Source organism: Anarrhichthys ocellatus, unplaced genomic scaffold (assembly GCF_004355925.1).
Source record: "Anarrhichthys ocellatus isolate YVR2014 unplaced genomic scaffold, GSC_Weel_1.0 scaffold40, whole genome shotgun sequence".
Classification (NCBI taxonomy): Eukaryota; Metazoa; Chordata; class Actinopteri; order Perciformes; family Anarhichadidae; genus Anarrhichthys; species Anarrhichthys ocellatus.
The window spans coordinates 2,744,181-2,760,680 of record NW_022280070.1 but is presented as its reverse complement, the minus strand read 5'-3'; the positions used below and the strand labels follow the sequence as shown (position 1 = coordinate 2,760,680).

The window sequence follows — 16,500 nt, the reverse complement described above, 5'->3', positions numbered from 1 at the left end:
TCTTAGTGACTGAATTATTTCTCTCAAATTATGACTTTTACAATATTCTTCCCAAAATTATTCATGGCAGTCACCCCTGTCCCGTTTTCTTTATGTTTATTATGTAGTTGTACAATGTTACTTTAATGTGACAAACATTTCAAGAGGACAATGCAAAGATGATCATTACAAAGTAGCTTGTACACCGTTTCCAAATACACATACAACATATTAACACAGGCTACTGTATTAATAATTAAAAACAAAAGCTAGGTTACTTTAAAGTCCTATAAATACAAAATAAAATGCACTTTTTTTTGTCTTTGCTGATGTAAACCTAAAATCGTACCATACCAAAGTTAAAATGTAAATATATTTACATGTCATTTTTGCCAAGCAGGACAAATCACAATCATCTGGTTAAGTTTTCATTCTCCAAGCTGATTGATTCAGCAAGTACTATAGGCTACTGTATGTCCTAAACTTTCACCCCGTTGGACTGAGGAGTCATCGGGATAACTGAATCATGACCTTGGCCTGGGACAAAAGTATATTGTCCTCGTTTTTTCGAGCGGTGGACAAAGATGAAGATGATGATGATGATGATGAGGATGAAGACGATGGCCAATAGAATCAGCAACCACCAAATGACTGTGACACCGGCTGCACTTTGGTTAGGCCTATCTGTAAGAGAAACAAGAAGAGGAAAACAAAATTAATTTAAAGTCACTTCTTGGTGGCATAAATTGCTGTGTTTATTTATCTATGGCTACATCGGCTACCACTTCACTCTATATATTTTCATAAGTGTTCTGCACATAGTCAATAATGATACCTTTCACCACCAGTATGACAGTTCTTGTCGCAACCCCAACTGTATTGTTGGCATTGCAGACGTAAGCGCCAGCATTGGTAGACGTGGCTCCTGTGACAGTGATACTCTTCTGGCGCCCCCTGGTGGTCACCGTCACATTCGCTTCAGAACCGTAGGTCCACTTGATCTCAGGGGGAGGGTGGCCATCAGCACTGCAGTTAAAAGTCACATTGTCCCCCAGGGTCACGTTCACCTTCTTACTGTAGCTTCCGTCGAACACAGGGGCATCTGTGGAGAGACGGGTGACAACTGAGAAGAAGGAATGGTATAATCCCTAATATTTACTGTCAACAAAACAATAGACACTTTATGTGATTCCAAAAATATAAAAACGTACAGAAAACATCAACATATAGCCTGTGTGTGGCTTCTCCATGTTTGTTGGTTGCTTTCAGTAAGTACGTTTCTCGATCATTCTTTATAAATAGATAAGAGGACAACTCACAGTGCACAACAGCCGTGTATGGTGATGAGGTTACAGTAGGGCCGAGCTCTGATCCATTTTGTCCCAGGTGCAGCTCAGCCTCGCATCTGAAGAGTGCTCCGTCGTGATCTCTCTCAGGTGTGACTCTCAAGGTAGAGGACACATTCACTGGGGTCTCTGCGGTGCCATTAAACATCTCTGTGCGCACAGTTTCATTGCCGCGGTACCACCTCAGTTTGAGCTTCTGCACAGGAGCCACGTTGGAGATGTTACATTTCAGCCGGTACTCTGTGCCCGCCACCATCGGCCCCTGATCCAACGCAGAGACTGACACATTGTCTGGAGTCTCTGCAAATAAAGCAAAGGAAAATAATCAGTCGGGGGGGGGGACAAACATACTGATATCCATGAAATTGCAATCACAACTGTACAAGAAATATTTTCCATATTTACTTTGCTTTTGAAGTGGCATAGTAAGTGTACTATAAATAATAATCACTTACAGACAGAATATAATGTATAGTTGTACTCACTATAAACGGTGATGTCTAGCATCACATCGCACTGGCCATATTTCCAATTAAGGTAGCACAAAGGTTTTGCGACCCATTCTTCCACTTTTTCAACTTTCCAGGTGGTTACATTATCAGTAGAACTCATGGTCCCAGAAGTAGCCTCCCAGCCCATTTGGGAAACACCTGTGACCGATGTGCTGCAGTTAACTGAGACCGGATCCCCAAATCTCACCACGATTTCAGCAGGAGTCAATACTAGGGGGCAACCTGCCATTCAAAAGTAAGCATATTCCATTAGAGCTTCATTTTGGGGCACATTAAGGGGAGAAAAACAGTTGATCAAGCAAGATAATAGTGACACATATTCTATATCTATATGCCAATGTAAAGGAGCCTACTTCTTGGTGTTGATGGCTCAGGGGTGGTTATGGCTGCGGGGGCTCCCATTATGTTAATTTTCACCACATGGACGTGGATTTGCTTAGTTGTGCTTCCCAGTTTATTGGTAGCTGTGCAGTTGTAAATTGCGCCTTTTGCTTGAGTTATGTTGAGGTAATTGGTGCTCTTCATTAAATTCACCCCATCGAGTGACCAATGAAAGGCAGGAGCAGGGTTCCCCTCAGCTTCACAGTACAGGGTGACATTATCACCCTCGTACACATCGACATCTTCCATTTTGTTCTTGAGCTCAGGGGCATCTGAAGAGGCAAACAAAGGCTTTTTATTTATTCAAATATTTACATCATAGAGAACGACTTTGAGGAAAGAATCAATCTGTGTATCTGGAAACAAGAGTTTACTCACAGTGCACAAAAACAGTGTGTACGTTTGAAATAACAGGAGGTTGTGATCCATGTTGCCCAAAGTCCAGCTGGGCCTCACATCTAACCTGAGTTCCACTTTTTCCTCTGCTGAAGTTGGCTGCCAGAGGGAAGGACTCACTTACTAGTGTTTTGGTTTTGTGTGTGGAATAGTCTGTCCTGATGGTCTCATTGCCTCTGTACCACCTCACAGTCAAGTATTGAACCAGAGCGACATTGTCGACATCACACTGCAGCACGTACTCTCTCCCTTCCACTGCAGGTTCATACTTTGTAGGAAACACACTGACGCTCTCTGGATTCTCTACCAAAACAAAATGAAATATAGATTATTGTTTTTGCTTTGTTTTTGTTTTTTTTCATTAGAAACTATTAATTTGAAATTAAACTTACTGTATATAGTGATGTTAAGGTCTTTGCTGCAGTTATGAGTGTCATTCAGCTTTAATATGCACTCTGCAGTCACATTCCAATCTGTCAGATTAAATGACCAGGGTGCACTATTTTCTACTGGAAATTCTCTGTCTCCAACCCTCCAGTACATCCCATCATAATCATTTTCTGCACTGGAACAGCTGACAGTCACCAACTCTCCATATTCTGCCAGAACCTCAGGCGGATCCAGGCTGAGCACATCGGGGCATCCACTGTCTGCATCTGTTGATAGACAATGGGAATGGTTTGATTGCACTTTAAAAGTGGACTTTGCTGCACTCTGGTGGCTAAGGAACTGTTTAAGGCTGAATTCTAGCTCACAGTACTCTGTCATGTTTTTTTTAGTAATAACTGCGCTGCATCACAGATCTGTATTCATACAGACTTTGCTACTGTTCAAAAACATTTTTAAAAACTGGCACATTATACATTCATGACGGAGAGCTAAGTTGGTTTTAATTTTAAACATAAAAAATAAGCATGATTGTATTATATTCATGCTAAAATATTATGATGAAGGTTGTAATTTAAAGGAGTGGGATAGTGAGATAGGCAGCATTTTTGAGGATTTCAAAAAGCAAAACTTCAAAGACGGTATTTGTGTTTATTTACTGTCTGGAAAAACATCCACGCTGCCAGGATTATGGTTAACAAGCTAAATTGTTCGAAAACTCATTTTTTTCAAAATGGACTCCACCTACCACACACGCAAGTCAACTGTCACAGATGTTACAGCAGATGTTTTTACCACAAACAATATAATGCCTCAGCCGCTTCATTTCTCAAAGTTGTACTTACATTTAAAGAAGTCACTTTTAAAAAAAAATCTGTTTCACTTAATTCTTTAAAAAAATGTATACATCACATTTTCCATTTTTCTTGACTTCCTTTAGATTATCCTTAACAGCACCTCATCAAAAGGATATACATTATTGTATAAAATATAATTACACTGAAAAAAGAAAATTGTTAACCAACTTCAAATAATTACTTCAACTTTACTTCTACTTTATTGGTTATACTCAAACTAAACAAACACAATATCTTTGAGATTGAATTGAAGTATTGAGCTGAAGTATCTGTGTGTTGACAATCAAAGTAATTATTTAAATGAGTGAGTTGGTCTTTTACTCATCACCATCACCGGTAGCACATGGAGCTTTTGAACCTATAGGCAAGCGAGAAACTACCTCCGTTTTTAAACTTTGTTTTATAGCCCCAGCATAGAATAAAGTGTTACATTTAAGACCCACACACAGCTCCTACAAAGAGTCAATATCACTCACCACACGGTGAAAACATGAGCACGAGGAGGCCCAACATCCAGAGAGGCAGCATGCTAGCTTTGAGAGGCAGCATGCGGGAGAGAGGAGGTGGATGGAAGAAGTGAGGCGTGTTTCAGGCTGGTCCAGCAGATGTCCAGCTTCAGTACTTGGACAAGATGAATCCTGGATCAGAGCTGGCCCCGATGGTGACGACCTGCTGCTGACAGTGAGACGTGCTTAGGTTGATGAAAAGAAAGTATACAAGGGGGAAACTCAACACCCTGGTGAACAGGAAACTGCCAGCAAATCGGAACTATGTCACTAAAACCACAGTTTGCTCTACGTGGAGCAATTGTAGATGATACACTCTTCCTTCTCTCTACACTTCTCTCCTTTCATCTTTTCTATTCCTTCAGAACAATAACCATTCAGAATATAATTGGGCATCATTTTATTTAAAAGTACATTGCAAATTGGAAAACATCAAATTTTGGCAGGGAATTGCAAAACAGGACAGAAATGTCAACACAGAACACGTTAGTCGATCTCCAATTATTCACAGTCTACACACATCACTGACTGGCCTCCAAGCAACATGTAGGGACCGTATTCATTAAAGCTGGCTCAGCACTGTACAGGGATAACACTGAAACATGTTCTTTAAAGCCGTCTACATCTGTCTGCATCAGTAAACATATCCATGACGCAACTGTTATGTGGGTTTGATCATCATGGAAACTCGTTTGAGAGAGTAGGCCCCTCCGTGGAACTCTGCCCAGTAGACCCCATCCTGGTAGCGGCTGCGATAGTGTCCACCCCGGTACCACACACCATTCAGATTGGAGTGGGCACACATGTGGTACCACCAGCCTCCCTTTTGGTAGTGAGCGCAGTTACCTGGGGACACAACAGAACAACAGGCTTATTAACAGAAAAGGTCAACAGAGAGCTAACAAACAGGACCAGGTGGAGAGCAGACCCGTGTAGCTGTCCTTGTCTCGATCCAGAGTGGTGAAGGCCTTATTGTTGTGCCATGAGAGGGAATCCCCTGCATTGCCGTGGTATTGTCCTAACCGCAGTCTGTACCAATCACTCTCCGGTTCAAGGTGGAAGCTGTCGTACTCTGCAAACACCTGCCGGCCCTGCCAGTCTTCCAGAGCCACCCGCAGCTTATATTGGGCCTGTTTTGTCAGCCAGTAGAGGTGTTCTAGGCCGAGCCAATACTCTCCGTCTAGGTTCCCAAAGCCTTGCTGTAACACACCAACACACAGGTTGAACCTGAGGAAAAGTATTAATCCTGTGTTGTACTTTTCCCCCTGACGCTAGTGCAGCAGATCAAAGTTGTCATTTTTCCAGAGAAATATTTTTAACATTAGCTGGATGGATTGGAAAACAAATTGTTCACAGCATTCATGGTCTCCAGAGGATGAATCCTAAAGACTTTAGGGATCATCTGACGTTTTGGATTTTGGGGAAATATCTCAACAACTATCAGATGGATTGCCAAGAATTTGGCAAGGACACATTCATGTCCCCCTCAGGATGAAATGTAATAACATTGGTGATCCGGACTTTCCATCTAGTGCCATCATCAGGTCTAAATTGAAATTCCGTCCAATACTTTGGTTTATGACATTCCCATCTGCCTCAGTTGGACTTAATAAACTAAGAGCCACCTTATACTGCTCCCACGTCTGGAAGAAGTTGACCGACCCATCCTGTCTCCTTTGGATCACCGTCCACCCTCCCTGAGCCCGACTCTGCTCACACCAGGCCTGCAGGAGGCGGTTGGCACTCTGTGGACGGAGCAGGTAGATCCCGCTGGTGGTCTCACCTGATTCCAGCACATGCTGGCAGTCCCGCCACGGCCCTGAGAGGGGAGAAAAATATATGCAACCAAGTGAGGGGGAAGGAGCCATAACAAGACATGCTATATGCAGATACATGTTGTAGTATTATAATAACATTTTGAAATTCTTTACTATAAGGGAGAGGTTTTCAAAGTGGGAGGCGGGCCTCCCCTGGGGAGCTACAAACTGTTTCAGAGGAGTTTCAGTGAAGGGAAGTGAACAAATATTACATTAAATATCAAAAAAAGATCACACAGAATAGCCTAAATATCTGATTTGGTTAAAGAGATAGTTCAGAGATGAAGTACTCGGTGGGGGCAATTTTGAAAATCACAAGGGTGGTTTGTGTTGGTTTTGGAATTCTGCTTGTGTTAGCGTCAGTAGGATCACAGATACACAGCAACGCCAGCTTATCTTTTCAGAGCCGTAGAATTTTTCCCCCCAACACATGTTGAGTGTCTCGTGTCCCAGAGATAAGAGGAACATAGAAACCTACACTGAGAAAATGTATACATGGAGGACAATCTGCCAAACGAATGACTAATGGTCATCCCCGACAAGCATTTGCAGTCCATGCACAGCCTTTCATCAGACCTTTTCGCAAGAGTTGAGTCTCACACACACACACACACACACACACACACACACATATGGTGGAGTCACTTCGGTTCTGCTGACTAGTCGGAAAGACTGCTCAAATCCTCTAATTTGTCATTTCAAACATTCCAGTTGTGCAAGTACACGGTATCCGTGTAGCTCCAACAAATGCTGTAGTTCAAGAGTGAGTCTTCATTATAAAGTCCTCTCTCTTCTGATAAGAGCTGCTGGCTGTTTTTGACATTGTTTAGGCATTCCCAGAGCGATAGGGCTCCTACCAGCAGGTCACTGACTCCTTCAGCCTTTGCTTATCGGAGCAGCTAAATAACTCGGACAGAAGATTGATGCGCTCATACACATAGGTTCAAGTCTAATCGAGCACTCCTGCTCTAAGACGTGCTTTGCATTGATGTACCTGGAGTCTTTGTGACAGGGAAACTAATGAATGGAGGGTCCGTAGGAGAGTTGGTTGAGGCGGTGGGGAGGGAAACAACAGCTTTTTCCTGTTGTGGAGGAAGAGCACTTTGGTCCCTTTGAACATCATTGGCCATTTCGCTGGCATCAGAGCTGTAATTAGGATGCACATTCGACTGGCTTTTTGGTGGTTCAGTCGTCACCTGTCCAGACCAACACAAAAACAACACTCTCAGTTCCGGTTTTAAAACCTAAATTTTGCAACATGCAGACCACAGTTTGTTCCCTACCAGAGAGGCCTGCGTGGAGTCCCTGCACTGGCACTGCTTCTCCAGACGAGCTATAAACTGGTTCTGGGAGCTCAACATGGAGGTGAGGGCTCCATATTTCTTCTCCAGCTCCCTGTAGTTACTGGACACCTGCAGCGCCTGACATGCCGCACCACCCACAGCAAACATTAGGAAGAGTTCGATAGCGATGAGGACAAGACGCAGATGATGCGGCGCTCTGCTCACCTGTGTTGTAGCATTTAGCAGGATGCTCTCCACCCTTCGCTGCTCCGAAGACTGGTCTTTCTTGTGAATGACTTCATGTAGCAGCTGGGCATAGAGCTCGGCAATGCGAGAATTCATGCTGTTACTCTCTTTGCGCAGGGCTCTTACCTCCATGGCCAGGGACCCCTCCTGCTCCAGCTGGCCGTGGAGCTTCTCCAGCTGCTCCTGCTGCCGTCTGAGCTCCGCCCGCAGCGCTGCCACCTCCGACTGGTTGGCAGAAGCCGACTGCGTGTTCAAACACAGCGCACCTGTCAGTTTTTGCTGTGGAACAATGAAAGTGTAGGAGCAACGGCCTCCTTTCGTATCTGAAGATCGCGATGAACCCTTCTGAGTGTCCTCGCCATGAGCCCCGTCCTTCCGTCCTCCAGCTCCTGGTATGTCCACACAGAGTGTTAAGAAAAGAGTCAGACCTATTGTCAGTGTCTTCTCCATGAATGTGTTAAACTTCTGAGGATACCCTGGTAGCGGAGGAGAGGACACGATTAGAATTACCACAGCAATAACAACTGACACAAAGACATAAACTTTGTATTCAAAGGGAAACAGTGTGTTGTGGGTCTTGACTGTTCACCAGATGTTTCTTTGTATACACACATTTCCCCCTGGCTGGAATTTATTAGCAGGTCAACACTAAAAGGACAACAGTCAACATCAACCTGCCAGAGTCAACACACTTCCATCTCACGGTCAACAGAGGAGTTAGCTCCACATCCAGACACAACAGCCACGGTCAACACCATAAACACACAAATAGGTAAAAATCGGTAATATCTGACACAAGAATCTCCTCCATAACTTTCTCACTGGTACCAAAACTATAAGTCTACACTTCAAAGAAATATTTTTTTCTGAATTTAACAACCATTTCTGGATTTTATAATGATTTAACTAGCTAGTTATTAGTTATTTTGCCAAGTGCAACTTTGGATGAGTAGATTTTGGTCTACATTGAAGTGGACTATGTATTGACTTACCGCAGCAGCTGAAAAGTGTTCAGGATGTCTTTGTTCTGCTCCAGTGTGTAGCTGCAGCTCCCAGGATGCACAGATGAAACAAAGATTAAATAAAGGCTTACGCATTTCATTCAAAAAATCACATGTTCAAGGATCAGGAAGAGTCACAAGATGCTTCTTCCAAATTAAAAGTCGTCAGTGGTCCTCCGTGAATGTTGACGTGAACCCGCGTTTTGTAAGCAGCTAATCTACCTTTACTTCTCCGGAGGTTCTGTGTCAGCATCTGTGAAGAGGGAGACAACTAATTACAAACCATCCAAATGACGCCGCCTCCCAGTACCTGCTGTTTAGCTGGATGTCTCCTCCCTCGGCCATCAACCTTCTATCCTGCCTCAGACTTTATCCTACAAGGAGCTGATAGTGTGGGGTTCAAGTGCAGTGATTTACGCAAGGGCTGCAACTAATGGTTGTTGTCATTGATGGTTTTGTTCATGGTTGATTCTATGAAATGTCATAAAATAATGACAAACGCTAAGAGGGCGTCCTCGTCTTGTTTTGTCCGACCAACAGTCCAAAAATCATCAAATAGGCTAGAAACAGTATTAGTTTTGTTAAAAAACAATAATGCAATTCATTTTCTGTTGTTCAATTAATCGCCTCATCGTTTCAGCTCTAGTTTATACTTTCACCTCATCATTGAAACATGTTTGGTTTGATTCATAGTCATAGTCTCGTCCTGCATGCAATGGCATTTTCTCCCTAACAGTGTGGGTTTGCCCCAAGCTGTTGCTGTCCTCTTACTTCATTTTACTAAAACTTAAACAGACAGCTGGGTTTGCTGAAAAATAGACACATTGCAAACAACAGTACATCAGCTATCGATCTATAGGAACTAACATTCTGCTGTGTCTCCTTGCCGACACATGAAACATTATTGCAAACTCTGTAAAAGTAAAATTCCTGCATTGAAGTTTAGTTAAGTAAAAAAATAGGAAAAAGTGCTTAAAGTATTTCTATGGACCCCTTTCAGAGTTTTGTATTAGAAAGGTTGTCATAATATTATTACTGATATAGACACTGATACAGACAGTGATGCTAATTTACCGTTTATTTTCTATACTGCTGGTTTTAGTACTTTAATCCATAACAATGCCTTTATTTCATATATTATGATCGTATGTAGTTTATGTAAAATCTTAATTCACAAAGTAACTGTTGCTGTCAGATAACTGAAATGTGATCAAAAGTACAATGTGTGCCACCAAAATGTAGTAAAGTACAAGTACAAAGTATCATAAAATGGAAATTTGTTTAAACTTTCATTCATTGGAGTCATACCACTTAGAGATAAAGAAAGGCTTGCAACTTTTAACCTACAGAGACCGCAGCAGACTGTAGACTATTCGATGCATTAAATATTGTTCCATTTTGTTACACTGACTGTCACATCCAATCTGTGATATAAAGAATCATCAAGTTTTTGGGTGGGGACAGATCGTGCAACCAGATCGCAAAAAAATTAACAGCATGCACTTTTGACCTTTGAAATTCTATCACAACTGTTTTGTGAAGCAGTGGTTACACCGTTCTCTGTGGCCAGCAGTGTTGCCAGTAAACACGTTTGAGATGATATCTTTGATATTGTAGCAGTTGTCCTCCTGTAATATCTGCTACTGACAAAACTGCAGGACTGTCAAAGATCCTTCAATGATGGGGTGGAAGCGTGACACCTAAAATTATATTCCTCTTTGTGGTTCCTCAGCAGCTGCTGGTGTTGCTTTGCTGCCAGCTACTTGCTGGAGATAATTAAATCCTGCCATTTCAATTGCTCCTGTTCTCTAAAATAAAACAAAAAACGTTTTAGTTTTGTGTTACAGTTGTCTTTCTGCTCTGTTGAATAAAGATACAGACAACTCTCTTTCCCTCTCGTGAACTGGACAACAACAACAATAATTGAAACTGCTGCACTTTATATAGGTTAATGTTTATCTTGTAGAATAATGTTTTGTGTTGTCATATTGCAGCCATGTATAATATAATTAATATATTGGTGCTGTTTTATGTGGACCAATGGGAGATAATAAAAAAATGTACAAAAAATAACTAAAAGCATTTATATGTGGCCAAAAACTATAGGCCTCCATATAGAAATGACCGAATAAATACATAGCCTCCACAGTATAGGCTTTTGTGTATTATTGTTTTCTTACTCTGCTTATTTATTTCTATGTCCATCTCCTCATTTATTTAGTTTGCTATTAATGTACTTCGTCTTTGTATCATATAATATTATAATAATCTGTATGCATTCAACACAGATCTGTTCAGTTTTGTTTAGAGGTGCAAGCTGGGATACAGGTAGCTCCTTAGCACCTGTAACACACTGTAACAAAGGTATTTATTGACCAAACACGGGCAGGAGGTGTGACCATATGCAGCAGTGCAGAAGTCTTTCCCCCAGTGTAATATTACAATGCTCACTGACTGCTATTCTTCTGAAGTAATAGCTCAAAGTTATCACAAAGTTTTACCTGAGGCGTTAGTACCTTCCTCGACGGTAGTTGGAGATGAAGGTGTACTGGTGTCTGAGTCCATCTAGTGGTCACAATGCAACAATGCAGGAACTGCAACATTAAATCCTTCCGTGAAATAATATATTTCAGAATAAAGTAAACACACCGAAGCAATCACACATGAACAGAATGGATCATCAACATTATAACATTATTTGTTGTCTGGTCCTGACAGCTAAAAAGTACAGGAACATGATATGGGTAGAAGACGACTGGATCTGGTAGGAATAAGGATCTGAGGGTCTATGGATGGATGTGTGGATTCTAGATGGACCGATAACAATTACTTAACAAAAACATTAGTTGAAAAACAAATTAATCAATTCACATGATTCTATTTATATAGATTAAATATATAAAAAATCAGCTGTCAATCTTGCCCACAATGATTCTTAAACGAGGAATAATAAGACCGTACCATTTATTAAAATGAGATTTTAACAATAATTTGCTTTTAATAAAATAAAAAGAAGACGAATCTGCTTTTATTTTGAAAACAATTACCAGAAGTCACATGGGTTTTGTTGGACTTGACAGCGCTTTAGGTCATGACGAGAAATGTCACTCTTTGTTAAGTAAAGTGGTGAGAAATCTTGCTCCAAAACAAGATTAACGTAATTAAATGGTCATTACCGCCACACCTGCTGATATTAGTGACTGCAAGTCAAAGTAAAGGGCGGCAGTTGGCTCACGCGACTACTTATTTCGCTAGCGTGTCGGCTAACAACAGCTGCAGTTCGGGGAGGATGTCGCTTCACGGCAAAAGAAAAGAAATCTACAAATACGAGGCACCATGGACGGTGTACGCGATGAGCTGGAGCGTCCGACCAGACAAACGCTTTCGGCTGGCACTTGGGAGCTTTGTGGAGGAATACAACAACAAGGTGCGTAGTGTGGTCACCATTCATCAGCTTAACGTCAGCGAGCTAATGCTAATGCTACTTGTCCTGCGCAGCACCGAGGCATTCAATCACTAGTCTGTTTTGTTGTTATTCCACAGTAACACAAGAGTACACGTGTAAATAGTCTGCGCGCGTGTCTGTGTGCCTGTAACAGTGCTATCCCACAGTAACACCATATATAGCTAATGCCATTTCTAGCCTCATAGTCATGTCAACAGTAATCCATGATGTGTGTTTGCTCCTGGGTCCAGGTCCAGCTGGTGGGTCTGGAAGAAGAGAGCTCAGAGTTCCTCAGCAGGAACACATTTGACCACCCGTACCCCACGACCAAGATCATGTGGATCCCGGACACTAAGGGGGTTTACCCGGACCTGATGGCCACCAGTGGGGACTACCTGCGCATTTGGAGGGTTAGGATGTTTGATCTTACAGGATAAGTCTGGTGATGTAGCTGTTGTTTGTATGCTAAGTACAGTTACCACTTGACTGCCTGACCATGGGAACTTCAGTCGTCTATGACTGCTCTTCAAAAAGACTTCTGTATCTGTCAGTTATGAATCATTCTCAACTGTAGTTTAAACACAAACTAGTCAGTGCTGCGGGGGTAACATCGGTTTGTTTACTGCTTTAGCTGTGAAATGCTCACATTGACATGAACATAGTAGTTGTTTGAAGAAGTCTCCTCACTGGCCAAATTCTTTTGGATTGATCTCGCAGGTCAGCGACACAGAAACGCGTCTTGAATGTTTGCTGAACAACAACAAGAACTCAGACTTCTGTGCTCCCCTCACATCCTTTGACTGGAATGAAGTTGATCCTAATCTGCTGGGTAAGGACTCCACTATATAATAGATAGTGAGGGGGTTATCAATTGGTCTTTATTGCAAGTTTAACATGTTGGTTCATCCTGCAGGTACTTCAAGCATTGACACCACCTGCACTATCTGGGGGTTAGAGACGGGCCAGGTGTTAGGACGAGTTAACCTGGTGTCTGGCCATGTGAAGACCCAGCTGATTGCTCATGACAAAGAGGTGCGTGGGTGTCTTTGATGTAAAACGCAGCCCTGTGTCTACACAGCCAAAAAAAAAAGAATATTTCAATCGACGTCTTTGTGTGTCTGTGCAGGTGTATGACATCGCGTTCAGCCGTGCGGGCGGTGGTAGAGATATGTTTGCCTCTGTGGGAGCCGATGGATCCGTCCGCATGTTTGACCTCCGGCACCTGGAGCACAGTACCATCATCTACGAGGACCCCCAGCACCACCCGCTGCTCCGCCTTTGCTGGAACAAGCAGGACCCCAACTACTTGGCCACAATGGCCATGGACGGCATGGAGGTCAGTTTGCTGTAGATTCTCTCAGCCTGTCGGTAGCCATGTTTTCTGCTTTGAAAATGAAACATTGGTAAGCCAAAGAAGCTTTTTTTTTTTAAATTGATTTAGAAAGGATTGTGTTGTTATTTCTGACTGAGAAGAACCTTTTCTTATGCTTATGGTTCTTTTCTAGAACCATAAGCATAAAAACATGAACTATTTGTTTGTTGACACTTAACCAATGTTTCACGTTACTGTTTTATGTGATAGGTCGTCATCCTGGATGTACGTGTGCCTTGCACTCCGGTGGCTCGGCTAAACAACCATCGCGCTTGTGTCAACGGCATCGCTTGGGCCCCCCACTCGTCGTGTCACATCTGCACTGCAGGTGAAGGCCCCGACAGATTGTGGGATATAGTAGAGGGGGATTAAAAAGCAGATGCTAGCAAAGACGCATTTCTCTGACTATTGCTAACTTTCGTCTGAAACGGCACAAACTCGTACTGTAAAGGGACCTTAAGGCTTAACTTTATCTGTAATCAGCCGCATTTCCCTGCTTTCTCAGTCTGAAATAGCTCCGTTAATGTCTTCTTTGTGTGTCTTATTTCCTTAGCCGACGACCACCAGGCTCTGATCTGGGACATCCAGCAGATGCCACGAGCCATTGAGGATCCCATCCTGGCCTACACTGCCGAAGGGGAGATCAACAACGTGCAGTGGGCGTCCACGCAGCCGGACTGGATCGCCATCTGCTACAACAACTGCTTAGAGATCCTGCGTGTCTAAAGCCACGAACACTTATACGAAGAAGAGAAGCTCCTTCCTGTTTCAGAGTTTCTGGACTTGATTCTTAGCCTTCGTCCCACTGCTTTCAAGACAAGGATGAGGTCACGAGTGAACTTTCTGAACGTGTTTTGGAGTATCGCACACCTACCCCACAATGACCCGGTTTACAGTTTCTCTTTACTGCGTTGCTCTTCTATTAAAAGTATTAAGCTCTTATTTATTTTTTGGCTCACAAGGTAGTGTTCAGAAGCTTTGAAATCTGAGCAGCTGTCTATGAAAATCCGATTTTTATACTTCTTGGTGTCACTTCAGCCAGCTGTGAGATTATCATGAAGGGTTTAGATGGCGTGTGCTTCATCTTTTCGAGTTGTAAAGGTTGATGCAAACTGCTGGAGGTGGCAGAAGATGACCTCTCTAGGAATACGTGGGAGCCTTCTTGTGTAAGATTTTTCAAATGGGTGTTTGTCCTGTTTACTCCCACCGAATGATCGAGGCTCAAACTTGTGACCGATGAAACTTTTCTAAATTGTCAGATGACCTGAGAGGGATTTGTATCGTCTGTCATCATATGGTGTGTTTTAGTTTGGCTGTGAGGCGGCCATGTACAGCAACACTCAGAACCTACCAGAGCAATGTCGTTCAGCCCTATGAACTCCCTTCTTCTTCTCTTCTTCTTTAATTGTGGGAGATTGTGCTTTGAAAGCTGCATTTTCTTTTGTTTAAAGTTGTGAAAATGGGCGGAGCGTGAACCAACTTCCTGACCGAGTCTGCCTCTCTTTTTGTCGTTTCCAATAATTAAAGGGTCACGTCCTTGTAGCATGCTAGCAAAAAAATGTACATACATATAAATATATCAACTAGAGATGTTGGTAAGACAAGTGTTCATGTTGTAGCTTTTTCATAAAGTTTATTAATGAATTTGCTCTAATAAATTGTATTCCTTCATGTCCTAGGAACAAACTTGACATATTGCTTTCTTTTGTGAAGTAGCAAATCATTTACAGATTTTTTTTATAGTAAGTATTACATTATAACTAGAAAATGCATTTCCTGCTAAAAATGCATTGGAATGCTGAAAGCTGAAATGAATTGTAAAAAAATTGCTGAAAATTAAGAAATGGGAGACTACCCGTCTGGAAAATGTTGAAGCCTGAAAGCATTTAAACTGAACTGCTGAAAACCCTTCTAGTTGAAATGTCTAACTGTGGTGTCTGTAGCTGAAAGTATGAGGAAGAAGGCTTTGAAAGTTGAAGAAGTTTAACATGATTTGAAGATTTTCTCCATAGAGATCCCATTCACAAAACATTGCAAATAGCTTAATAATTCAAAGAATTTAACGATTACAAATATGAAAAGTCAAAGCACCCGTCTCCTGAAAGAGCTGAACATTTTGATATTCGAACGGTTTCTGTGGCTTAAAAAATGTCAGCAGTAGTGATATTTGTAGTAGTAGTACTAGAAGTTGTAGTTGTAGAAGTATTATTAGTAGTATAAGTATTAGTATTTCGAAGAAGTAGTAGTATCAGTAGTAATAGCTGTAGTAGTGGTCGTAGTATTTAATATAACAGTAGTAGTAGAAATAGTAATAATAGTAATGGCAGTATTTGAAATAGCAGTAGTAGTACTAATAGCAGTCGTACTAATAGCTGTAGTGGTATTAGTGCTGGTAGTAGCATGAATAGCAGTAGTAGCAGTTGTATAAGTAGTGGTAGTAACAGCAGTAGTGGTAGTAATAATATTGATGGTAGCAGTAATAGCAATAGTAGTAATATTAGCAACAGCAAAAGTTGTAATAGAAGTAGTAGCAGCAGTAGTAATACTAGAAATATTAGCAGCAGTAGTAGTCGCAATATTAGTAAGAGCATTCATTATTTCAACAAAAAAGCCTAATTCTGAGCTTAACGTTTAAATACAGTTAATCCATGGGGCTTTTATTTTGAAAGGGTGGGGCTGGGTGGGGGAGAGAGGGGGAGAGGAGACATAATCATAATGTTTGACACATAAACAGAGGTTATTAAATGACAGGCTTCATCACAAGCATTTCAGTTATATTTCACTCTGTGGGGCTTTTATTTTGAAATGGGGTGTGGGGGGGAGAAGGGGAGAGGAGATGGACTCATATTGTTAGATTAACAAACAGGTTATTAAATGACAGGCTTCATCACAAGCATTTCAGTTAGAATTCACTCTGTGGGGCTTTTATTTTGAAATGGGGTGTGTGTGTGTGTGGGGGGGGGGGGGGGGGG

General features: G+C 42.0%; 3 protein-coding genes across 3 annotated transcripts; 1 reads left to right on the top strand and 2 right to left on the bottom strand.

Annotated features, from left to right (window-relative positions):
• Positions 1–15: 15 nt before the first annotated feature.
• LOC116394621 (peroxidasin homolog) lies at positions 16–4,574 on the bottom strand. Its single transcript, XM_031867852.1, has 8 exons — positions 4,335–4,574; positions 3,007–3,270; positions 2,597–2,917; positions 2,191–2,490; positions 1,811–2,059; positions 1,299–1,625; positions 815–1,081; positions 16–663 (listed from the first exon to the last, which is right to left on the bottom strand). The coding sequence occupies exons 1-8, from the start codon at positions 4,405–4,407 to the stop codon at positions 458–460; spliced, it is 2,007 nt and encodes a 668-aa protein (XP_031723712.1). The 5' UTR covers positions 4,408–4,574; the 3' UTR covers positions 16–457.
• A 451-nt stretch (positions 4,575–5,025) lies between these two features.
• On the bottom strand, positions 5,026–8,160 carry angptl6 (angiopoietin-like 6). Its single transcript, XM_031867857.1, has 6 exons — positions 7,690–8,160; positions 7,465–7,602; positions 7,176–7,377; positions 5,990–6,183; positions 5,293–5,563; positions 5,026–5,210 (listed from the first exon to the last, which is right to left on the bottom strand). Exons 1-6 carry the CDS (start codon positions 8,158–8,160, stop codon positions 5,026–5,028), a joined length of 1,461 nt encoding a protein of 486 aa, XP_031723717.1.
• Positions 8,161–11,773: 3,613 nt separating this feature from the next.
• On the top strand, positions 11,774–15,219 carry dcaf7 (ddb1 and cul4 associated factor 7). Its single transcript, XM_031867899.1, has 7 exons — positions 11,774–12,138; positions 12,408–12,566; positions 12,874–12,985; positions 13,070–13,188; positions 13,283–13,492; positions 13,739–13,856; positions 14,082–15,219. Exons 1-7 carry the CDS (start codon positions 12,001–12,003, stop codon positions 14,252–14,254), a joined length of 1,029 nt encoding a protein of 342 aa, XP_031723759.1. The 5' UTR covers positions 11,774–12,000; the 3' UTR covers positions 14,255–15,219.
• Positions 15,220–16,500: the final 1,281 nt, after the last annotated feature.

Coding starts and splice junctions, on each gene's coding strand:
- LOC116394621 (XM_031867852.1), bottom strand. CDS start 4,407: ATGCTGCCTCTCAAAGCTAGCATGCTGCCTCTCTGGATGTTGGGCCTC. Junction 2,918..3,006: donor CCTTAACATCACTATATACA/GTAAGTTTAATT, acceptor TTGTTTTGGTAG/AGAATCCAGAGAGCGTCAGT. Junction 1,082..1,298: donor ATACACGGCTGTTGTGCACT/GTGAGTTGTCCT, acceptor GTCTCTCCACAG/ATGCCCCTGTGTTCGACGGA.
- angptl6 (XM_031867857.1), bottom strand. CDS start 8,160: ATGGAGAAGACACTGACAATAGGTCTGACTCTTTTCTTAACACTCTGT. Junction 6,184..7,175: donor CCCTGTCACAAAGACTCCAG/GTACATCAATGC, acceptor CTCCCCTCTCAG/GGCCGTGGCGGGACTGCCAG. Junction 5,211..5,292: donor AGACAAGGACAGCTACACGG/GTCTGCTCTCCA, acceptor TTGTGTCCCCAG/GTAACTGCGCTCACTACCAA.
- dcaf7 (XM_031867899.1), top strand. CDS start 12,001: ATGTCGCTTCACGGCAAAAGAAAAGAAATCTACAAATACGAGGCACCA. Junction 12,986..13,069: donor AGTTGATCCTAATCTGCTGG/GTAAGGACTCCA, acceptor TTCATCCTGCAG/GTACTTCAAGCATTGACACC. Junction 13,189..13,282: donor TGATTGCTCATGACAAAGAG/GTGCGTGGGTGT, acceptor GTGTCTGTGCAG/GTGTATGACATCGCGTTCAG.